This window comes from Heterodontus francisci, chromosome 15 (genome assembly GCF_036365525.1).
Source record: "Heterodontus francisci isolate sHetFra1 chromosome 15, sHetFra1.hap1, whole genome shotgun sequence".
NCBI lineage: Eukaryota > Metazoa > Chordata > Chondrichthyes > Heterodontiformes > Heterodontidae > Heterodontus > Heterodontus francisci.
Genome location: NC_090385.1, coordinates 40235564 through 40260459, shown reverse-complemented (window position 1 = coordinate 40260459; position 24896 = coordinate 40235564). Strand labels below are relative to the sequence as shown.

Below are 24896 nucleotides of genomic sequence, written 5' to 3'. Positions count from 1 at the left end.
CAGTCTCTAATTTTTCAAAAACAAGTCTTTGGTCTGTGTTCTCTGTTGTGCTGGTAAATGAGATTTCTGTCATATTCTTAAGCCGAGTGGATATGAGGTCACCTGACTTCTCGGACTCCATCTTAAACTTTTAAAAATTACAGTTTTTAAAACATAATCATGTTACAAAGTCCAGTGTTCATAACAAAGGTGATACATAAATGTAAGTGTGCCTTTTAAACATTTTGTAAAACAAGACAACAAAATAAATTCTGCTATTAGAAAAAAAATCCCTCTTAGAATCTCACCGTGCAGGAGGCCATACGGCCCATCATTCCAGTATCCTCTCTTTGAAAGAGCGGTCAAATTAGTTTCAATCCCCTGCTCTTTCCCCATAGACCGGCAATCTTTTTCTCCTTCTGACGGCGGGGCAATAACAGAGAAATATTGAGATTGATCACTATCAGAAAGCTATTCCAGTGGGACTCGTACTTGTAAATAAGAAAATCAAAAAGCCAGAGCTGGTTAACCAGAGTCAAATTCTGTTAGCATTTTGAGAAGCTTTTGTAATTTTCACCTATATTCTGAGACTGTATTCTGCAAAAACAAAATACAAACACCATACCCGTAGATTCATTACCAGCAGAGAGAAACTCAAAAAGGTTTGGTTGTGTACCCTTACTGCCTATTCAATAAAGAGTTAGGAGCTATTGCCTACTGTAACTGCAGGATCAAAAGATATTAGTTCTTTCTTGAAATATTTTTTATGTTTTAAAATGCATCTTTAATTGTGCATGTCCACCAGCTGAGTGTTTCCAACATTTTCTATCTGTATTACAATGAATTAATGACTACTTGATAGAAAGTTGCTTTTCTGACAACCTAAATAAAACTAAAAATACAAAGAAAAAAATTGTAAGAAAAAGGAAAATTGAGAAAAGCATTACTAAATGCCTGTTTCTTTCTCTCTCATGATGGAAGTACACACATCCAAAAAGTTATAGCCTTTCTTTTCTCTATGAATACTGACTGATCTGCTGTGCATTTTCAGCATTTTATGTTTTTAAACAGAAAGAATTCCCAAACTGAAAAACATAAGCCAGATAGGAAAGCAACGCTAAGTACTAAAGAAAGCAGACAATTCTTTAAAAAGCAACATTAAATAGGGTCTACAAACGCTTCGATGCTCATGCTGGGCAATCACAATGGCACTTGGTTCTCGAGATATTTATTACGCCGATATAAGATACTCCAGGATTAAAGGGCAGCCGAGGAGTAGAAGTTGAGGTGCGTTATCTTCAGAACAACCCACATGTATCTGATAGCTTTGAAACAGATTATCACATGAATTGAATTTACTGATTGTAAGTAACCACAGATAAAGTGGAAAGGAAATCACAAACAAGGGAAGCCCCACCAGGGATACAATACATGATGCAAATTTGACCTATTTTTATAGCTACCAATATAAATCAGCATAACATTTATAGAATTTATCTAATTTAAAATAAGAGCTTTAGACAAGTGGTTCAATCTCTAGGTACTGATGAAGATTCTGTGACACACACATACACACACTTTATTCTTTGGCCTCCTTATCTCGAGAGACAATGGATACGCGTCTGGAGGTGATCAGTGGTTTTTGAAGCAGCGCCTGGAGTGGCTATAAAGGCCAATTCTAGAGTGACAGGCTCTTCCACAGGTGCTGCAGAGAAATTTGTTTGTCGGGGCTGTTGCACAGTTGGCTCTCCCCTTGCGCCTCTTTTTTCCTGCCAACTACTAAGTCTCTTCGACTCGCCACACTTTAGCCCCGTCTTTATGGCTGCCCGCCAGCTCTGGCGAACGCTGGCAACTGACTCCCACGACTTGTGATCAACATCACAGGATTTCATGTCGCGTTTGCAGACGTCTTTAAAGCGGAAACATGGACGGCCGGTGGGTCTGATACCAGTGGCGAGCTCGCTGTACAATGTGTCTTTGGGGATCCTGCCATCTTCCATGCGGCTCACATGGCCAAGCCATCTCAAGTGCCGCTGACACAGTAGTGTGTATAAGCTGGGGATGTTGGCCGCCTCGAGGACTTCTGTGTTGGAGATATGGTCCTGCCACCTGATGCCAAGTATTCTCCGGAGGCAGCGAAGATGGAATGAATTGAGACGGTCGCTCTTGGCTGACGTACGTTGTCCAGGCCTCGCTGCCATAGAGCAAGGTACTGAGGACACAGGCATGATACACACAGACTTTTGTGTTCCGTGTCAGTGGGCCATTTTCCAACACTCTCTTGGCCAGTTTGGACACAGCAGTGGAAGCCTTTCCCATGCGCTTGTTGATTTCTGCACCTAGAGGCAGGTTACTGGTGATAGTTGTGATAGTTAAGCCTAGGTAGGTGAACTCTTGAACCACTTCCAGAGCGTGGTCGCCAATATTGATGGATGGAGCATTTCCGATGTCCTGCCCCATGATGTTCGTTTTCTTGAGGCTGATGGTTAGGCCAAATTCATTGCAGGCAGCCGCAAACCTGTCGATGAGACTCTGCAGGCACTCTTCAGTGTGAGATGTTAAAGCAGCATCGTCAGCAAAGAGGAGTTCCCTGATGAGGACTTTCCGTACTTTGGACTTCGCTCTTAGACAGGCAAGGTTGAACACCTGCCCCCTGATCTTGTGTGGAGGAAAATTCCTTCTTCAGAAGACTTGAACGCATGTGAGAGCAGCAGGGAGAAGAAAATCCCAAAAAGTGTGGGTGCGAGAACAAAGCCCTGTTTCACGCCACTCAGGATAGGAAAGGGGTCTGATAAGGTGCCACCATGTTGAATTGTGCTTTTCATATAGTCATGGAATGAGGTGATGATACTTAGTAGCTTTGGTGGACATCCAATCTTTTCTAGTAGTCTGAAGAGACCACGTCTGCTGACAAGGTCAAAGGCTTTGGTGAGATCAATGAAAGCAATGTCGAGGGGCATCTGTTGTTCGCAGCATTTCTCCTGTATCTGACGAAGGGAGAACAACATGTCAACGGTCGATCTCTCTGCACAAAAGCCACACTGTGCCTCAGGGTAGACGCGCCCGGCCAGCTTCTGGAGCCTGTTTAGAGCGACGATGTTGGGGGTTTACTACAGGCCTCCCAACAGCCAGCGGGAGGTAGAGGAGCAGATATGTAGACAGATTTTAGAAAGATGTAAAGGTAACAGGGTTGTAGTGGTGGGTGATTTTAACTTCCCCAATATTGACTGGGACTCACTTCGTGCTAGGGGTTTGGATGGGGCAGAATTTTGAGGAGCATCCAGGAGGGCTTCTTGAAACAGTATGTAGATAGTCCAACTAGGGATGGGGGCATTCTGGACCTGGTATTGGGGAATGAGCCCGGCCAGGTAGTCGAAGTTTCAGTGGGGGAGCATTTCGGGAGCAGTGACCATAATTCCATATGTTTTAAGGTACTTGTGGATAAGGAGAAGAGTAGTCCTCGGGTGAAGGTGCTAAATTGGGGGAAGGCTAATTCTAACAATATTAGGCAGGAACTGAAGAATTTAGATTGGGGGCAGCTGTTTGTGGGAGTCTTTCAAACGTCAGCTGATTAGAATCCAGGACCAGCATGTTCCTGTGAGGAAGAAAGACAAGTTTGGCAAATTTCGGGAAGCTTGGATAACACGGGATATTGTGAGCCTAGTCAAAAAGAAAAAGGAAGCATTTGTAAGGGCTGGAAGGCTAGGAATAGATGAATCACTTGAGGAATATAAAGACAGTAGGAAGGAACTTAAGCAAGGAGTTAGGAGGGCTAAAAGGGGTCATGAAAAGTCATTGGCAAACAGGATTAAGGAAAATCCCAAGGCTTTTTATACATATATAAAGAGCAAGAGGGTAACCAGGGAAAGGGTTGGCCCACTCAAGGACAGAGATGGGAATCTATGCGTGGAGCCAGAGGAAATGGGTGAGGTGCTAAATGAGTTCTTTGCATCAGTATTCACCAAAGAGAAGGACTTGGTGGATGATGAGCCTAGGGAAGGGAGTGCAGATAGTCTCAGTCATCTCATTATCAAAAAGGAGGAGGTGTTGGGTGTCTTGCAAAGCATTAAGGTAGATAAGTCCCCAGGGCCTGACGGGATCTACCCTAGAATACTGAGGGAGGCAAGGGAAGAAATTGCTGGGGCCTTGACAGAAATCTTTGCATCCTCATTGGCTACAGGTGAGGTCCCAGAGGACTGGAGAATAGCCAATGTTGTTCCTTTGTTTAAGAAGGGTGGTAAGGATAATCCAGGAAATTATAGGCCGGTGAGCCTTACGCCAGTGGTAGGGAAACTATTAGAGAGGATTCTTCGGGACAGCATTTACTCCCATTTGGAAACAAACAAACTTATTAGCGAGAAACAGCATGGTTTTGTGAAGGGGAGGTCGTGTCTTACTAATTTGATTGAGATTTTTGAGGAAGTGACGAAGATGATTGATGAGGGAAGGGCGATGGATGTTGTCTATATGGACTTTAGTAAAGCCTTTGACAAGGTCCCGCATGGCAGACTGGTGCAAAAGGTGAAGTCACACGGGATCAGAGGTGAGCTGGCAAGGTGGATACAGAACTGGCTCAGTCACAGAAGGCAGAGGGTAACAGTGGATGGGTGTTTTTCTGAATGTAGGGACGTGACTAGTGGTGTTCCGCAGGGATCAGTGCTGGGAACCTTTGCTGTTTGTAGTATATATAAATGATTTGGAGGAAAATGTAGCTAGTCTGATTAGTAAGTTTGCGGACGACACAAAGGTTGGTGGAGTTGCGGATAATGATGAGGATTGTCAGAGGATACAGCAGGATATAGATCGGTTGGAGACTTGGGCAGAGAAATGGCAGATGGCATTTAATCCGGACAAATGTGAGGTAATGCATTTTGGAAGGTCTAATGCAGGTGGGAGGTATACAGTAAATGGCAGAACCCTTAGGAGCATTGACAGGCAGAGAGATCTGGGCGTACAGGTCACTGAAAGTGGCAATGCAGTTGGATAAGGTAGTCAAGAAGGCATACCTTCTGCTTGCCTTCATCGGTCGGGGCATAGAGTATAAAAATTGGCAAGTCATGTTGCAGCTGTACAGAACCTTAGTTAGGCCACACTTAGAATACTGCATGCAGTTCTGGTCGCCACACTACCAGAAGGACGTGGAGGCTTTGGAGAGGGTACAGAGGAGGTTTACCAGGATGGTGCCTGGTCTGGAGGGCATTAGCTATGAGGAGAGGTTGGAAAAACTCGGATTGTTTTCACTGGAACGACGGAGGTGGAGGGGCGACATGATATGGTTTACAAAGTTATGAGCGGCATGGACAGAGTGGATAGTCAGAAGCTTTTTCTTCGGGTGGAAGAGTCAGTTACTAGGGGACATAGGTTTAAGGTGCGAGGGGCAAAGTTTAGAGGGGATGTGCAAGGCAAGTTTTTTTTTAAACAGAGGGTGGTGAGTGCCTGGAACTTGCTGCCAGGGGAGGTGGTGGAAGCAGATACGATAGCGACGTTTAAGAGACATCTTGACAAGTATATGAATAGGAAGGGAATAGAGGGATTATGGGCTCCAGAAGTGCAGAAGGTGTTAGTTCCGGCAGGCATCAAGATCAGCGCAGGCTTGGAGGGCCGAATGGCCTGTTCCTGTGCTGTACTGTTCTTTGTACACATACAGGATATGGACCTTCTCTATTCTTAAAATGTATCCTTTATCAACCTTTGCAGAAATATCTGACTTCAGTCAAGCTACTGTAAAGGTGCTATTATTTGCTTGAGTTCCTCCAGGTTACAGAAGTGTAAATTAGTTATGATTCTTACTCCAGTTTGCCATCCTGTGATCCCTACTGGAAAGTATGTGACATTTGGTGACCATAGAATTGGACTCAGCTACAATGCCTACATTTGAATTCTGACCTGACTCTTAACTCTACTTGGATATGGTATCGGGATGGCAATTGGTGCTTGCAGAACAGTACTCTAGCCAGAGTTAGTCTCTTCAGAAGATGAGGGAAGAGGAGAAGAAAATTGTGGTGCATTGAAACAAAATGTGACCATCTCTTAACCTTATCTAGATAAGAAAAATAGGCAGTCAAAGGATTACAACACATGAAGCTCTGTAGCTCTTTTTCTACCTTCTGTACTTCTATCAAAGGAGTTAAACAGCCTTCCATCACAAAGGCATCAGTTAACTTAATGAATCATTCTGATCAATTATTTTGAAGAACAAGCTCTGAAATATTCTGAACAGTTTGTCACCAAGCAAGATATTGGACGACAATATTGGTAGCAATACACTTCAGGAAAAATTCCATCAATATGCTTCTATTGTAATATCTCAATTTACTCCTCCTGTCACTGACAGATCTGTAATGACTGGTACATCACCCCCTATGCAGCTCAAAGTACACACTCCAGACACAACCTGCACTTGGAAGAACAAATCTCAAATTGGACCACTGGTCATTTTTCACAGGTCAAGTGGATATAGCACGAGAACCTCACACATCCATTACAATTTACTGAAATGTGAGTGACAATGCTGTTAGTAGTGCAAAATACTGTTTTCAGATTAGTGACCCAGTAACTGCAAGGCCTACAATTTGCTTAGTATTAAGTGGTAAGGTATAGAAAATGGTACCACACCTTTCAGCTATTCTCAAGTTTGTAAGAACAGCCTTTGACTGATTTAATTCATCATACTAGGCCAAATGAATATTCTTAGAATTAGAGCAGCACACCCCACAGAAAATTATTGGTTCATAACCACAAAATAATCCAGGTCATTGGATAGTATGAGGTGTAATTTCAGGTAAAGACTTGAGACCTGTGAGAAGCAAACCTTTTCACAAGTACCCATTGGTACAAAATACATTCCATCACAAAATACATTCCATCACATTTTTACTATGTACGACACTCAGCCTTGTTCTGGGCCTAGGTTGTTCTTCCAGATACTCATCTTCACAAGATGCAACCATACCCTTCTGCCCAGTAAGAGGAAAGCATATTGTTGGGCATTCAAAAGTCACAGTAGCAGAGTTCTCTAATTCCACAGCTGCTTCCAGTATTTCTTTTTCTTTCCCATTGTAATTTTCTCCCCAGTTCTCCTGAAAGTGTCAGCTCTTGCTGGGTTCCAGTTCCATAAGTGTCAGGTGCCATCTGGTACAGTTCTCCAGTGGTCTTTCTTCATGTACCTATTCAGTGAATCTCAGCAGGCTGTTCTGCTTTAAGAACTGGCTAATTTTTCACTCCCCTGTCTGGCTGAGATCAGCAAAAGAAACCGTGACCAAAAATGGAGCTTTGGTCTTTCTGGTCTGAATGGGTTAGATACATGCTGCCTTCACCAGCTGAGCCACCAAGGCAGGCTATCTGACCATGTTCATATACATTCTATGAAATTACATTAATTCTGTTACCAAAGTCAGCACAGATGGAGTGTATGGGTCTCCAACATCAGGTAATTTAATCCAAATGTCACTAGTTGTTTTTGAAGTTAATGTTTTCCCAGAAATCAATAAATTACAAAATTAATCATCTTTCTAAGTTAACAGCACTGCTGTATAGATTTTTCTTCCATTCCTACTCATGCATACACAATGGGCTGGATTTTCCTGGCCCTCTGGAGATAGGGTTGGAGTTGTCGGGGGGGGGGGGGGGGGGGGGGAGGGGAGGACGGAAAATACAGGAGGCACCATGGAGACAGGCAGCTAACTAAGATGATTAAGGCCCCAATTAGGGGCGATTTTGCAGGCTCATCAGCATTTTGTGAGCAGCCCCCCCACTGCGTGCAGAAGCCACCAGCTCAAATGGAGATGGTCTCCCTGCGGCAGAGGCTCCATGCCCCAATGATGGGGCTGTGGGCAGGAAAGGCCGCACCCGCAGTGCAAACGATTCCTCTGGAGGGGTTTCTCCTCCGCTCCGAGGGGCCTACCAGTTTCGGCCCTCACCATTTATAATTTTCATGAATGCCTCCGAGGGTGCCTCCATGTTGAAGTGTCCTTGCGGTTCCCCAAACTGCCTCAGCTGCGCCTACCTCTCCTGGTAGGGCTGCAGAGGCTCCAGAGCTGCCGAGCCTCTGATAATGCTGCAGCATCAAGAGCCCTCCCAGTGTCCATAATAAGACAGCTAAAATGGAGGTGGCCAATAGGAAGCCACCTCCGGGAAGACTGCACTGGTAGGCGTGCTGCTGTCAAGTGGGGCTCAGGACCCATTTGATCCCAATGTCGAGATCCCGAAGCCCATGGTAAAATCCAACTCAATAAGTCCCCGGACTCTGAAGTAATTTGATTGATCTGGACCCTGAATTTATCCCTTTCCTGACAGCAATACAGCAATAAGCTCATTATTCAACTTCTCTTAAATTTGACTCTTTCAACTTTGTAACTCATGCAATGTTAAAAGAATCAAAAGAAGAATACTTTGTTACTTTTTTTCATTCAACTACAAGGTCAATAATTACAGATTTAACAAATAATTACGAAAATTATCAGCACAATGCTACCTCATACACTACTTCTGCTATCATCCAGTCACCATTCACACAAGCAGTTAAAGAGACCTCATGAGTAAAGCAGAAATATCAGCAGTTTTACAATGGCTGTTTTGTTAATGTAACTGATAAATACACAGTTACAGATTTGAGCTTACTCGAACTAATAACTCGTAAACGATAGTCATTAGTGTACTCGGTTTCTGAAAACCATTGTATTTAGAAATTAACACTTAAAAAGCATGTGCAATCATAGAATTTTAAATCGCTAACCCCACTGTATTATCTGTACTTGAGAAAATAATCCTAATTATAGCCTTCTTCTGACATTACTCAGTATAATACCTGTTCTACAGGAGAGAGTTTTCAACTGTTTTATTTTTCTGGATGTTACATCTATGCTTTTGTTGTAAAAATTAAACGATTGCAAAATGATTTCTGTCAAGTTCACTATGAGACAGCATAAAATGATCAAGCATGAAATTAAAGCCAGGCAAATTTGGTCTGAAGATTGTTTTCACGAGAAAAATGTACCCTTTAGAGAAACATAGAAGATAAAACCCCCCAGTAAATTACAACTTTGAATAATTCCTGGTACCTTGATGTCAGTAACACTCCCAACAAATCATGCCTGTACTTTGGAAATTCTGGTACAAATCACTTTGAAAACACTGTTTTTTTTTTAAAAAAGAGTAATTCAAATATATACAGACATATACATATACACACATATACACACACACAAAACTGGAGTTGTTTTAAAATTAATCGTAATTTTCAGCAACTGACTTCACCTCACATACATTAATAGGTACAGAAAAATCAATTTACAAGTTTTTTCATAATCATCACACATAAAATATTTGTTCAAGATCCTGGGAAAAGTGCCGGTTAACAGTGCTCCAGTTAAGAAAGGAAATATAACTTGTGATTTTATAAAACTGAATATTTAGATACTATTGCTGATTTTACCAGGGGGTTACTGTGGTTAGAGAGGAGGGTATAGTTTGCACAAGCCCTGAAGTAAGCAGCGAACCTGGGGAGTCCAGGTCAGGGAAGCCTGGCCAATCAAAATGGCTGGGACTTATTTCCATAAATTCTCCCAGAGTCTGGCCAGAACTTGGCTAGATTCATTACATGGCTAGCACGTGGAAGTAGGAATTTAGTGGCAGGGGACTGCAACTGGAGACCTGTGGGGATGATCCCTGCCAGTCAGTGGGGGTTTGGGCGGTGGAGGGGAAGGGGGGGGGGGGGGGGGGGGGTAAGATAGCACAAGGTAGGCCCCAAGGTCTCCTTGTGAGACCTCAGAGGAGCACTCCTGCTCCTCTTGACCCAAAAGGCAACCTAAAAAAAGGCATAGTCTACCCCAAAAGATTAAGTTAATATTGGGATACTGCTGAAAGATAATGGAATCGGAAGGGGTAAACGATAGCTCTTACTTTTAACTGCTTGAAGTACAACAGAACCTCTTGTTTGTTAACTGCATCAAGCACTTCAAAAATTGAGCTTCAATAACTTTTATCAAGCACACCAACACTGACCAGACAAGTCTCAAATTTAACACTGGTGTTCAGGAGTAGGTGTACATCACAAGATTTATTATATTTAGACACATACCCTAAATCCATTAAGAAATCCTAAACATCAGACTATAAGCAGTATTTATTTCCTCACACATGTTATTTCATTCTATAATTTCTTCATAGTTCAATTGGACATATCACAAGAATGCTACAAGCTCACCATTACACTTTACTGAAATGCTCGTGACACCAATATATTAGGTTTATATATGCATGTATTAGAACAGCTTTATGAAACTGGCAAAAATGCCAAGATCAAAACGATTAAACAGACTGAAGATAATGTCCACAAAATTTGTTCACAATCTCATAACATTTATAGTACTGGAGGAAGCTATTCAGCCTGTTTGTGCCAACATTAGCTCTTCAACTGGAGCTGTCTACTTCAATCCTGTTTCTTTGCCTTTTCCCCGTAGCCTTTTATACTCTTCCTTTTCAAATGCTCAATAGCCACATTCCCTACTCTAAGAATCATGTGCAAGAAAATGACTTGTAGTTTCCCTCTGTATTCCTCTAGTGTTAATCCTGAACCTGCGATACCTTGTTGCCAATTTGCCAACCAGTGGAACAATCTAGCACTATTCACCCTCTGAAAATATCCCACAATTTCAAAAAGACCTATAAAATCCATGCCTAAATTTTCAAGCCTTTCTTCATACCAGAACCTTTCATCCTTAGTATCATTCTAGTATTTAAAATAGTTAAACTGAGAGATTACTAATGAACAGCAGCTCTGTGGATCTGAAATACTAAAGCCAAATGAAACACAAGCCATTTCTATTTTTAACACCTTTTATTAAAACCAGCTGGTTTCCCATGTAACACTATCAACATATGTTCCACTGTTTAATAATATTAAAAAGTTGAGGTGGGGGAAGAAAAACGATCTACATCTGTTGAAAATATATTGTCCATAGTCCATAACATACTCACAGTAAAATCTAGCTCACAGCAAGTCTACACAGTGCTTTGAGAGTCTGTAATCCATTCTGGAGAACTGTGCTACTATACTCCTGTTCTGGCAGGCACAGCGTCTGACTGCTTTGGGGATTACCAATCGTTCCTCTTTATTACACACACACCCGCCCACAGCTGTGACGCAATGAAATTCAGACAACAACAAATCGTGCTCGAGTGCTGAGCTATTTCAGTGACGTCTATATCTGTATCAACACTGTCATACGCCAAGCCCCCAGCTAGGTAACGAACACTAATTTGCTGTGGTTCACTCACAGCATTGAGAAACAATTACTGTACACAAATTGATCAAACAGATAATCACAATTTTAAAAAGTACCAGGAAATTTCAACATTTAATGAAATTCGTATTTTCCACTGAAACTATCACTTTCCATGAATCGCTGTGTTTTATTCCAGAGTTCTGTTTTCATATTTGCAAGGTTTCCATGTATCTTTTGTTGCTTAAGTACACCACACTGTCAGGATCTGAGATACAGAGACCACAAAGATCCCTGCTTCGATTCCTTGATCTATGGCAAGCCAGTTGATCTCTGCACAAATGGCAATCAGGGGTACTAGAATTGATGCTGCCCCTGAGCTAGGGACAGGAAATTATCTAAAGTTGAGTTATGCTGAGTAGTGCAAATGTGGACATCAGGTGAGGACAGGAACAATCTCAGGTGTGATGCCTTCCACAGTCGAATTGCCCAATGACTGACATTTTCTGAAGCCCTGTGCCATCAACACTACACAGCAGATTGCTTTTCTGGAAACTGCAGCTGATTTGTCTGCCATAATCATCAAAAACAATGGCCGTAATTTTACACACTCCCCGCCCTTGGGGAGTGTGTAAAATTGAGTGGGAGGTGGGGAGGAATGCCATTTTCAGCGCCTTCCTGGCTCCGCTGCAATTTTATGAGCAGTGGGGGAGGTAACAAACAGCCTTCCTGCCCAATGCCAATTAAGGGCCTTAAGTGGTCAATTAATTGCCACTTTTGGGCCTCCCCCCACCGCCACTGGGATATGGCCTGCAGCAGACGACCACTTCGCCAGTTGTGAAGACCGCCCAGTTAAACTGACTGCCTCCTTACGGGCTGGTAGGTGCAGTAGAGGAAGGGCCCCCCAAGGCAGAAGCTGCCCCCACTGGAGCACTTCACCCCTCCCCCAATCAACACCCATCTATACGCCTCACCAGGGCCCAGCCGATTGTCCCCAGAGAGGCCTCACACATTGACCTTAATTCCAGGGCTTCTTCCATTGCTGTGCCTCTTGCTGGGAGCAGTGGCCACTGTTGGGACTGCACCTGGTGGCACTCCTGGGACTGAAAAACTGCTGGCCCACAGATTGGTCAGTGGCTACTGGAGGTGGGGCTTCCTGCCTCAGGGGCGGAAGTCAACCCAAGGCCAATTAAGGGCCTGGGCCACGGTGTGGCTTCCAGGTGTGGTGGAGGCGGGCTCGCCCATGACTTTCTGGCCAGTGGGTGGGGCCTCTACCCCAATGTGAAATTCTAGCCAATAGATGGAAAATCACAGGCTGTGTGCTCTCAATTTTCAAAGATGCCTTTCCTGCAAGCATTGCTTCCTGCTGAGTGCCACAGCATAAAATCAGCCTTCATACTCCCAACAACATTGCACATTTGATTGTGTAGGGCATTAGACAAGCCCAATGCGACACTCTCATATGCACACTTCATCAATCCTAGCTAATTTTCCCTTCCAAGTGCATTCAGGCTAGTTATAGCACCCCCATTGCTACCTCAACTAATTGAGCACATATTAGGAATTGAACCTTGGGGACCTTTGGTCATGCGTTAACTCACCAGGCCATTGGAGGTGCTAGTGATAGAACTTGAATGCAAAAAACTTCATTCTGGGTCCCAAATGAATTATTATTTTAACACAGTCATTTACTTGTCTCAAATACACCAATTTTCAATGCCAATTGAAAATCAATTTTACCTAAGTGCTCAGTGACAGTGTTATGCTCATTTCAGTTTGTGTTATGCAGAGCTCTGGGTCAGACGGTTCTGGGTTCAAGCTCCATACCCAGGCACGAGCACACACTACAGGCTGACATTCCAGTGTATTTCTGTGCCATAAAAACTGGAAAGTAGGTCGAATTAACATTCTGGGTAGATGAAGCCAAAGGACTTTCTTCATTTGAATCTACCTTGTAAGTGTACAACCCTAAGAACGCAAACAATGCATATGTGCAAGACTAAGTTTTTACACTGCGGTTGTGCCATGACTCTCAGTCAACAGCATTGCTGAACACGCCAAATCAGTCAGAGATGGAATTCCCAGGATGTGACTCACTAATTAACCATTAGTGTATGCACACTCATTAAAATGACAGCAGTCAGTTATGCATTCATTGTACCAGCAAATTTCCAATTCAGCTGCTGGCATGAATGAAGGTTGGCTCCAACATGTAAACATTGGACAGTAATGCATGTAATCTGATTTCCTGAGAAACAGTCCTAGCACTTGCTGTAATGGAAGAGATCCTACACAGCTGGTTACCAAAAAAAAATTCACATAATTTGTGCTTTGCAGTCGCAGTAAAGCATTAATTCACCAAGCATCCAATGCAAGCTTCACCCCAGCATAACTGAGTAACTGCCGAAGCTCTTGTGGCACAATGAAAACCTAATGATTTAGTAGGTGGACACAGTTATACAAATTAGAGCTGCCTCCAGTGGCTGGAATCAATTCTCAGGAATTTAGGGTGTCCCTGTCACTCAGAAAAGTGCACTCACATTTCATAAATATACTGTAACCTGTATATTGCATACTATGAATACATCAACTTTATAACCAAATAATTCCATTTTTTTTGAAATTTTGACAATTGGATGAACATTTATTTTCTTTTGACCAGTTGTGTGACACATGCAGAGCCCTATCAATATGCTCAGTGACATTCAAACTAAGACAAGAACAACTTGTATTTATATAGCATCTTTAACATAATAAAACATCAAGGCACTTCACGGGGCATTATAAAACAAAATATGACACAGACACACGGGGAAATATTAGGGCAGGAGACCAAAAGCTTGGTCGAAGAGGTAGGTTTTAAAGGAGCATCATAAAAGTGGAAAGCGAGGTAGAGAGGTGGAGAAGTTTAGGGAGGGAATTCCAGAGCTTAGGGCCCAGGCAGCTGAAGGCATTGGGGATGCTCAAGAGCCAGAATGGGAGGAAAACAGATATTGTGGAGTTGTGAGGCTGGAGGGAGGGGCAAAACTATAGAGGCATTTGAAAAGAAGAATTTTAATATGAAAGAATTGCTTCACCAGGAGCCAGTGAAGGTCAGTGAGCACAGGGGTGATGGGTAAATAGGACTTGCTGCGAGTTAGGACACTACCAGAGTTTTGGATGACGTCAACTTTATGGAGGGTAGAATGTTGGAGGCTGGCCAGGAGTGCGTTAGAATGGTCAAGTCTAGAGGTAACAAAGGCATGGAGGAGGGTTTCAGCAGGAGATAAGCTGTGGTGGAGTGGAGTTGGGCAATGTTGCTGAGATAGAAATAGGCAATCTTCGTGATAGCGTGGATATGTGGTTGGAAGCTTTTCTTGGGGTCAAATATGACACCAAGGTTGCGAACACTCTTGGTCAACCTCAAACAGTTACCAGAAAGAGAGATGGAAAAAGTGGCTAGGGAACAGAGTTTGTGGTGGAGAACAAGGAGAATGGCTTTAGTCTTCCCAAAGTTTAATTGGAGGAAATTTCTGCTCATCCAGTACTGAATGTCAGATACAGTCTGGCCATTTAGAGACAGTGGAGGGGATTGAGAGAGGTGGTAGTGAGGTCGAGCGGAGTGTTGTCAGCGTACAGGTGGAAACTGATGTGTTTATGTAAGATGTTGCTGAACAATAGCATGCACAGTAGACATAGAGGGAGGCCAAGCATAGATCTTGGGGGATACCAGAGGTAACTGTGTGGGAGTAGGAAGTGAATTCTCTTGCTACAATTAGCTAGATAAGAATAGAACCAGGTGAGCGTAGTTCCACCCTGCTGGACAACGGTGGAGAAGGATGGTGTGATCAACCACGTCAAAAGCTGCAGACAGGTCAAGGACGACGAGGGGGGATAGTTTACATTTGCCATATAGGATGTGACTTTGATAAGAACCATTTCGATACTCTGGCAGGGATGGAAATCTGGTTGGAGGGATTCAAACATGGGAGTTCCAGGAAAGATGTGAACAGGTTCGGGAGGTGACAACACATTCAAAGGACTTTGGAAAGGAAAGGGAAGTTAGAGATGGAGCAGTAGTTCCCTAGGATGGTGAGGAAATATGTTTCTCTCTAATGTAGCATAAATCTTTTCTCATTGACACACCCTGGGGGGAATTTTATGCTCTCCCTTAAGGCAGGTTTGGAGGCAGGGAGGGCATATAATCGGGTGGGATGGTGGCTGGTGGGGAACCCCGCCACCATCTCGCTGCCGCTGAAATTAAGTCCGATCTGTGAACAGCCTTCCTGCCCTGCAGCCAATTGAGGCCCTCGAGTAGGCAATTAATATCCAATTAAGAGCATCATCCCACCACTGCAATTAGCCGAGCAGTGGACACGCCTGTCGCCGCATGGGAAGCACAGCAAGAAAAACTGTGGGTTGCTTGCCATCTCCGGTGGATCCTCATTAAAAGGCACAGTGCTTGAACGAGCGACCTGGCATCGGGTAGGGGGGACCTGCTGAGAGCCATCTCCGTCCTCGCAACCAACCCCCAACAAGCCGTTCCCCCACGTCCCCCAACCCATGAAATCCCATCCTTGATCTATCTGTGGCCTGAGTTCAGCACCACTCCTTGGCCTCGGGTGGGTGCTCCACCAGCATCTGATTGGCCGCTGTCTCTCGCAGAGCGGAACTTCCATCGCTAGGACCCTTGATCCCATGGAAGGCTCACCACTGTCCAGTTAAGTGCCTAATTGGCACTTGATTCGGCGGACCTCCCACAGAAGGGGCGACACGGGGTTTTCAGTGGTGCTTTTGCCAGACGCAAGACCTTTGCTGCCTGGATAAAATCCCAGCCCCTGTTAACCTAAATTCAGAGACTTTAGGTACAGATTGAAAACAGGCTCAGAGAGAGACTAAGTATGTACAAGAGTATTGCTGAAGTTTTGTATTTAGAACTGGGCAGCTTTTCAGCACAGAGCATTGGCAAGCTTCCAATGTCTAGCTATGACCTACCTCTTAGTGTTGGTTTGTAGGATTATCTGGAGCTGAATTACCTCCTTCAGTGAAAGACCTTTCTGGTCCTCATGTTAGCTGATATTGTTAACATTTCTCTTTTCAGGTACTGGCCCTCAATCCTTCAAATCTGCTGTCATTACCCCTCTCCTCAAAAAAACTCTTGACCCCACCATCTTTGCAAACTATTGCATTGTCTCCAATCTCCTTTTCCTCGCCAAAGTCCTTGAACACGTTGTTGCCTCTCAACTCTGCATCCATCTTTCCTGGAACTCTCTTTGAATCCCTCCAATTGGGTTTCTGTGCCTGCCACAGTACCAAATTGTCTCTCAGTCACAAATGACATCCTATATGACTGTGACAAAGATAAACTATCCTCTCCTGGTCTTTCTTGACCTCTATGGAGCCTTTGACATCACCTATCGTACAGATCGGTGGGACTGCACTTGCTTGGTTCCATTCTTGGTCTATCTAATCGTAGCCACAGAATCACCTGCAATGGCTTCTTTTCCCACCCCTGCACCATTACTTCTGGTGTTCTCCCAAGGATCTTTCCTTGTCACCCGCCTATTTCTGATCCATATGCTGAGCTTTGGCGACACCATCTAAAAACCGAGGGTTAACTTTCACATGTACATTGTCGACACCCAGCTCTAACTCACCACCACCTCTCTTAACTCCAACACTGTTGTTAAATTAACAGACTGCTTGTCTGATATCCAATAGTGGATGAGCAGAAATTTCTTCCAAGTAAATATTGGGAAAACTGAAGCCATTGTCTTTGGTCCCCACTGCAAACTCCATTCCCTAGCTTTTGATTCTATCTCTCTCCCCGGCAACTGTTGGGTGGCCATATCAGCCTGTTCAAACTTTGGTGGCATATTTGACTGCGAGATGAGTTTCCAATCACATAACCACACCATCACCAAGACCACTTATTTCCACCTCCGTCACATCGTCTGACTCTGCTTCAGTTTATCTGGTGCTGAAACCCTCATGAATGCCTTTGTTACCTCTAGACTTGACTATTCCAGCACGCTGCTGGCCAGTCTCCCGCATTCTACCCTCCATAAACTTGAGATCATCTAAAATTCTGCTGCCTGTGTCCTTAGTTGCACAAAGTCCCATTCACCCACCAAACCGCTGATCAACATTGGCTCCTGGTTAAACAATGCCTTGATCTTACATTTCTCATTCTTGTTTTCAAATACTTCCATGGCCTCACCCCTTTCTATCTCTATAATCTCTTCCAGTCCCACAACCCTCTACAATATCTGGGCTCATCTAATTCTGGCCTCTATTGCTCCACCACTGGTGGCCCTGTCTTTAGCTGCTTGGGTCCCAAGTAGTGGAATTCCCTCTCGAAACATCTCGGTCCTCCTTTAAGATGCTCCTTAAAACCTACCTCTTTGACCAAGCTTTTGGCCACCTGCCCTAATATCTCCTGATGTGGTTCTGTGCCATATTTTGCTTTCTAACACTCCTGTGAAGTGCCAGGACATTTTATTATGTTAAAGGTGCTCTATAAATACAAGTTGTTGTAGTGATAGAAGTACCCTTTCTGGTCCCATTATGAACCAGAGTGACCAATCAGCAACTCTGCTCTGGAGTACTGTAAACCTCACTGGTTCAGGTATCAGATTACTGAGTCTGCCACAGACTCAAACCAATTTTTCATTGACATGCATATTATCCTGGAGCCAACTCACCCTGCAGCTCCTGATTACCTCCAAAAGAGGATAATCACTAGTTGATTATTAAACAAACAAGTGTGGGTTTGAGCCCTCGCTAGGCACAAAACTGATACCAGGATCTCCTCCTGAGCAACATAATGCATGTAAAACCTGAGTGCATTTCCACTAATCTCGGACCACCAACCTCAGGTGAATGGCAGTTTCACTAGTTACAGCTACATTTTTCCAACAGCAACACATGCTTGTCTGCAACCAAATCATGAAAGTGAACCCTTGATTATATGGGATCATACTTAGGTCCAGTGGGCAAGCCTCAGAATTTCCTCATCAGTGTTACGCCAGGTGAGGAAGGGGTCCCAGGCTTCCCTCCTGCCCTTTCCCTGGTTTGGCTGCAACAAAGTTTATCTTTTAAAACAGTGTTTTTAGCTTACCACTTCAGTGAGTCTTTGCTCACTGCTCTCTAATTGTCTTCTTTCTTTTGGGCCTCCTTATCTCGAGAGACAATGGATACGCGCCTGGAGGTGGTCAGTGGTTTGTGAAGCAGCGCCTGGAGTGGCTATAAAGGCCAATTCTGGAGTGACAGGCTCTTCCACAGGTGCTGCAGAGAAATTTGTTTGTTGGGGCTGTTGCACAGTTGGCTCTCCCCTTGCGCCTCTGTCTTTTTTCCTGCCAACTACTAAGTCTCTTCGACTCGCCACAATTTAGCCCTGTCTTTATGGCTGCCCGCCAGCTCTGGCGAATGCTGGCAACTGACTCCCACGACTTGTGATCAATGTCACACGATTTCATGTCGCGTTTGCAGACGTCTTTATAACGGAGACATGGACGGCCGGTGGGTCTGATACCAGTGGCGAGCTCGCTGTACAATGTGTCTTTGGGGATCCTGCCATCTTCCATGCGGCTCACATGGCCAAGCCATCTCAAGCGCCGCTGACTCAGTAGTGTGTATAAGCTGGGGGTGTTGGCCGCTTCAAGGACTTCTGTGTTGGAGATATAGTCCTGCCACCTGATGCCAAGTATTCTCCGAAGGCAGCGAAGATGGAATGAATTGAGACGTCGCTCTTGGCTGGCATACGTTGTCCAGGCCTCGCTGCCGTAGAGCAAGGTACTGAGGACACAGGCCTGATACACTCGGACTTTTGTGTTCCGTGTCAGTGCGCCATTTTCCCACACTCTCTTGGCCAGTCTGGACATAGCAGTGGAAGCCTTGCCCATGCGCTTGTTGATTTCTGCATCTAGAGACAGGTTACTGGTGATAGTTGAGCCTAGGTAGGTGAACTCTTGAACCACTTCCAGAGCGTGGTCGCCAATATTGATGGATGGAGCATTTCTGACATCCTGCCCCATGATGTTCGTTTTCTTGAGGCTGATGGTTAGGCCAAATTCATTGCAGGCAGACGCAAACCTGTCGATGAGACTCTGCAGGCATTCTTCAGTGTGAGATGTTAAAGCAGCATCGTCAGCAAAGAGGAGTTCTCTGATGAGGACTTTCCGTACTTTGGACTTCGCTCTTAGACGGGCTCTCTAATTGTAATTGCAAATGAACCAGACAGGTTTTCTTAGGTTTAAACAAGATGCAAGTTTATTTGCCTTATCACTAACTCCGTTAAAATTATTAAAATATGTGACGCAACCATGCTAGCATGCTAAACACACACACAAATAGATACAGAGAGGGGGAGAAAGAATTACAGGGTGGGGTTGAAGTAGGATTGGCAATAAATAGAATTCAGTTACTGTCCTTTGTTTTTGATGTAAAGTCTTCTGGTTGAAGTTGAGGTCTTGGAGTTCTTGCTGGGGCCCAGTGCACACTTTCAGACTTATTTCTCTGGTACCAGAAGGCTAAAGAGAGGTTTCAATTGTCTTCTTGGTGGTCGCCTGTAAAATTCTGTAGTCTTGAGACTTACGCTGCCACCGTGGCTTTCCTGGGACTTTGTTGGAGAGAAAGAGTGAGAGAGAGAGGGAAACCTTCCTTCTTGGTTCTCAACTTGCAGTCTGATTCCTTTCTGTGTAGTACATTAAAAAAAAACCCAGTCTGACCAGCAGGTAAGGTCATGTGTCCATCTCTATCTGAAATAGCATCTTCCAGGAGGGTTGTTGGATTTCAAAGCTTTACAGTCACACTCGGCGGGGGGTTGGAGTACTGGCTCTTACGCAGACAAAGAATGTTGATTATCACTATTGTCCAAACCAATCTTGTTAATTGAATCAGTGAGCACTCCCATTGTCTCTCTATTCAACTGTCTCTCAGAATGCAAATGTGCTGGTTAGCTCAGTTTTTTTAAAAAAAAACAAGTTATGTGCAATGTCCTCTTCAAAGGGTTCCAGTAGTGTCCCATATGACAAAATTAATATGTTTCCATTTGGCAGGTGTGATTTCCATCACACCAGCTATATGACAGACATTTGCAAACAGGTTGGAGGATGGACTGCAGGGCAGCTGGTGACATGGAGCAATCTTGGCGCTCTTAATGTCTAAGCTTAGTGCTATGTGCTAGGCTTACTCACTACCAGATACTTAATCCAGGTTCATGAAGGAGTGGCTTTGCGATGTACCTGGGATGAAGTAGACTCTGGCTCCAAGGTTCTCAGTAACAGCAAATCTTCAAACTACAATTATATGGATTTTGAAGCTGGATCCCAGATTTGGCCTTGCATGCCTATTGATTTCAGTTTCTTCTTAAGGTTGTAGGAGGCATTAAGTAAAAAGCAGTAACCCAATTTGCAAAAGGCAGTTAGGCTCCTGTTTCGGGTTAGAGCACTGGCTGCTCATTAGCAGGATCACCTGAAAATCACACAAGGTGGCAACAGCAGGTGAATTATTTTCCCCCCAATTTTCAACTGACGGCCATGCTTTTTCCAGCGTAAACAGGGCCAAATGACAGTTGCAAATCACATCCAGTGCCTCCAGGAGACGCAAGGATTTTTAAAAAAATGACCTTTCTTTTAAAGACAATTTTAAAAACAAATGGCAATACGCTCAGAAACATGTGGCACTTGTGCTTCTTCCATTTTGCCTCAGGTTCTGTAAACATTGTGAAACTATGTAAAGAATGGCCCTCAATGGAAACCTGAGCCAAGTGCAACCTTTGAGAACATTCCAGTGTGTCAGAATTACCTTTTGTTCAACAGATATTATATAAAAGGATTTCAATTGTATTATGCAGAACTACCCTGAGCACGAGGATTACAAAAGTGAAACCATCATGTTCCATTGCGTGGATGTTTGAATCACTTAGTTACAGTGTTAAATACAGCTAAGTGTAAAAACAGTAGTAAACAAACAGATGGATAATGTGAGGGTGCAGCAATAGTGAATCAGGAACCGCAACACAAACCCGGGTGCCCTCACTCTCTGCACCTTTTTTATGCTAGACTGAATATAGAACACAAATGTGTGATTTTAGAAAATGCCCTGCATTTATATAATGATCTTCAGGTAAAAGAATGTTTCTGAGAATACCAAGCAAGGAAAAGAGAAATTTGGTGTGGACTGGAAATAGAAGGCATGATCAAAAGAATAGGACTTTAAGGCAGCTTTTACAGGGTTAGAAGTAATGAGACAGAAGTAGTTGAGTCGAGAAGTCCAGAGGGCTGGGACGTAGGGAATAAATAATCAGTGAAGTGTGAAATTACAGGGGTACAAATATCACCTTGCGCTTAAAAAACACTCAAAAATTAATACTGTCTGCATACTCATTTTTGTTGTTTTTTGTGCTTTCATTATACAATTGTGCATTTTGGCAGAACGCAATTTCAGCATCTACCACAAAGATAAAATTCCACAGTTTCCCTAATGGCTCTTTTGGGAAATACAAATGGTTGGATATTTTACTTTTGTATATTTTCATAGGATTATTTGTTCATGATTCACCCCAGTAAAATAAATTTCATACATGTAAAAGCAAGGAGCTATTGGCCAATTCAGAGTAGCAGACAAAAAATTGTAAATTTCTCAAACTAGATTCATTTCCTGGTCTGTACTCTGATGTCACGGCAGAGGCATTATGAGTGGTCCATAGGCTGTATATTTTCCTAAGTTTGGATAGTTAAAGATAAGACCTTCGCCAGCCTTGAAAATGCAGGTCCGGATCTGGTTGTCCGGTGCAGAAAATGGAGGCCGCCCCGCAAAAGACCTGTGCTGCCTTGCCGCCATGATTCTGCGCGGGCGGCCACTTAACATACTGACGGTGGCCGCCATCCCCCAATCACGTAGCGAGGCAGCATTGGCGACACCATGAACGATGTCACCTGATGTGGGAGTAATTGCTGATGCCATTTTTAAAAGGCTGCCAGCCCTGCAAACAAAGTGCAGAGTTGCCCCTGTTTCCCCCCCCCCCACCCATCTAGACACAGAATGCAGAGTTGACCCCTTCCCCCATCTAGACACAGAATGCAGAGTTGACCCCTTCCCCCATCTAGACACAGAATGCAGAGTTGACCCCTTCCCCCATCTAGACACAGAATTGCCAAAAGCCAAAAGACTTGCAGGTTGATAGGTAAATTGGCCATTATAAATTGTCACTAGTATAGGTAGGTGGTAGGGAAATATAGGGACAGGTGGGGATGTTTGGTAGGAATATGGGATTAGTGTAGGATTAGTATAAATGGGTGGTTGATGTTCGGCACAGACTCGGTGGGCTGAAGGGCCTGTTTCAGTGCTGTATCTCTAATCTAATCTAAAGAATGCAGAGTTGACCCCTTCCCCCATCTAGACACAGAATGCAGAGTTGACCCCTTCCCCCATCTAGACACAGAATGCAGAGTTGATCCCTTCCTCTCCTCAGTGGCCACAGCTTCTTGTGGACCAGAAAATGAAGGCATGTGAGTGCCACGCATCGAGCTCAAGCTCGGGAGCAAATGGGAAGATCACGGTGGATGACATTGAAATTTATGCACACTGGTATTTTAAATATTTAAACTGGGGTCCCGTCACAGAGTGGTGGAGGTGCCACCACGAAGTTCGGGCCTGGCAATCCCGGCGTCGGGTGCCATGGCAGCCGTTGCTGCTCCGATTTTCCAGCACCCCCACCCCCGCATGGAACCCGCGTCAGGCTGAGCATGAGATCCAGCCCACAGTCTGTGACAGAGGCAGCTATTTAGGGGTAACAATTGCTCCTGCAATGCTAATATTGAGGGTGCCACATGCTCGGGTTTCTTGCACTGTATGGAGCTGCCCCACCTGTCATTGAAACTCCTTGGAATATTAGAATTTGATTTCAAATTCTACAAGAGTTTTGATAGGGAAAGATTTGTTCTTCCCCTCCCTTCCCATCCCACTCGAAACCTGATGCTCTGCCTCTGCCCACTCGCCTGAGCAAGTTACCAACTGTTGTTGCAGCCCATGTGGATTCTATTGATTGGCACATTAATCGTTGAGAACCATTTGTTTGAAACAGTTTCAACATATTTAAAGTGTTTGAATACTGTAATTAGTCTGATCACCGTGCCATAGAATAATACTAATTGAAAAGGATGCACAGAAGTATTTTGAATTGCACAGCACTAGGGTGAGATACTAGCATTTAAAAGCCAGTCACCAATGGTTATAGCTGCGGTAGCAATTTGAGATCAAAGAGGAGCAAGTAACAAGTAAATGACTGAAAGCAAGTAATTTTTTTATTCACCCAGATCTACTTAGAAACCAGCACCTGCATTGTTTCAGGGACTTTTTCTGCACACTATGGAATATGTGGCAATTATAGAAATTCAAATGATCACTGGGCCAAATTAAAAGTGTTACATAAGAGTGTCATGCAGGCCCCCACCTGCCAAGAGTGAGGCACTTTAGTTTCACCACATGAAAATTGATTACTGGAGCAAAGAAAGAACTTGCTTTTTTAAAAAGAAAGCAACACCAGACCCTTGACTGGAAAGACATTTGCATATTTACAGACAGTGCTTAAAAGGGACAAAAGACCGTTTCCTGACACATTCAGTCCACAATGAACTTTTGATTACCAGACGTTGAGGGTGGAGGAGCTCGCATTCCAGGTTGACTGCTAAAATGGCCAAATACACAAACAGACGAGGTCATACACCTCTAGTCATATGACTAACCTGCTGGGCAACCTGAGTTTAAATTTGAACTTGCCACAGCGTTTTTAAGGCAGCAGAAAGCAGTTTGCTCCTGGCCTGGAAAGATCTCCCGTGGCTGGCTTGCCACCGCCTCTCCTGTCTGCTTCCATCTCTTTCTCACGGAACTGAAGACCCATTGAAGACACATGAACCACAAGAGAGAAAAGTCTCCTACAGTGAACAAGGTTGAAGAATAATACTGGGCCCCAACGAAAAGTAAGACTACCTACAATCAAGGACTCAACAGCGAGCTCTAAACACAGCAAAAACCCCTCTTCAGAGATTGCCTCAAACCTCTCTATTTTTCTTCTGCTCTTTTCTGTCTCTATTTGCATGTGTGTATCGTGTATGCATGCTAGTGTGGGGCTCGGCATGTATCCGTAGGCGTTAACCAAATTAGAGTTTAAGTTTTAATAAATTTTACCTTTCTTCTTTAAATCTTAATAAGCCTGTTTGCTCATTTCTTTGCCTTATAATTGGAAAGCGGTGAACAAGGATTCACCAAGGTGGTGCTCAAAACACAATGTGTTTAAAAATTAAATCCTGTTACAGTAAGACCAGGTGAAGGCTGGTCGCAACAAGAATATTCCACAATATTAAAGCTGCTTTTAGCACTGGCTCCAGAAAATTAAATAAACCTAGTGACCACATTGCATTAATCACTTGGGAAAATCCTTATACTACTGACATATAATCATGTAATCCTCAGATGCAATTAGTGGCTGCAATCCAAAATGATTGAAACTGCACTGTAATTTCACATTATCATATGGGAAATCACTCTTTTGTGGTGGAACAGTAGAAGTGATACAGGGATACCCATCAGTGAATCATAAAGCAAGAATCTAATCACAGAGTTCATTCAGATGACTTCAGAATCCTCACCCTACAGGTTTGTGTTCATTGACTCAACCAAAAGATTGGATTACTCGTGTTTTATTGTAACTAT

At 43.8% G+C, this 24896-nt stretch overlaps 1 protein-coding gene across 3 annotated transcripts in view; it reads right to left on the bottom strand.

Moving 5' to 3' along the window:
* zc3h12b (zinc finger CCCH-type containing 12B) overlaps positions 1 to 24896 on the bottom strand; it is a 100960-nt gene that overhangs the window by 18032 nt on the left and 58032 nt on the right. Inside the window, exons 1-2 of one of the 3 annotated variants that reach the window (XM_068047401.1) lie at positions 10957 to 11053; positions 288 to 2966 (exon numbers count right to left, since the gene is read on the bottom strand). The exons of 1 other annotated variant lie outside the window; for it this stretch is intronic. In XM_068047401.1, the coding sequence (XP_067903502.1) occupies positions 288 to 314 (27 nt within the window). In that variant the 5' untranslated portion in view covers positions 315 to 2966; positions 10957 to 11053. Of the gene's footprint in view, positions 1 to 287; positions 2967 to 10956; positions 11054 to 24896 lie in introns of those variants that run through there. One more of the 3 variants, XM_068047402.1, reaches the window with a different exon arrangement.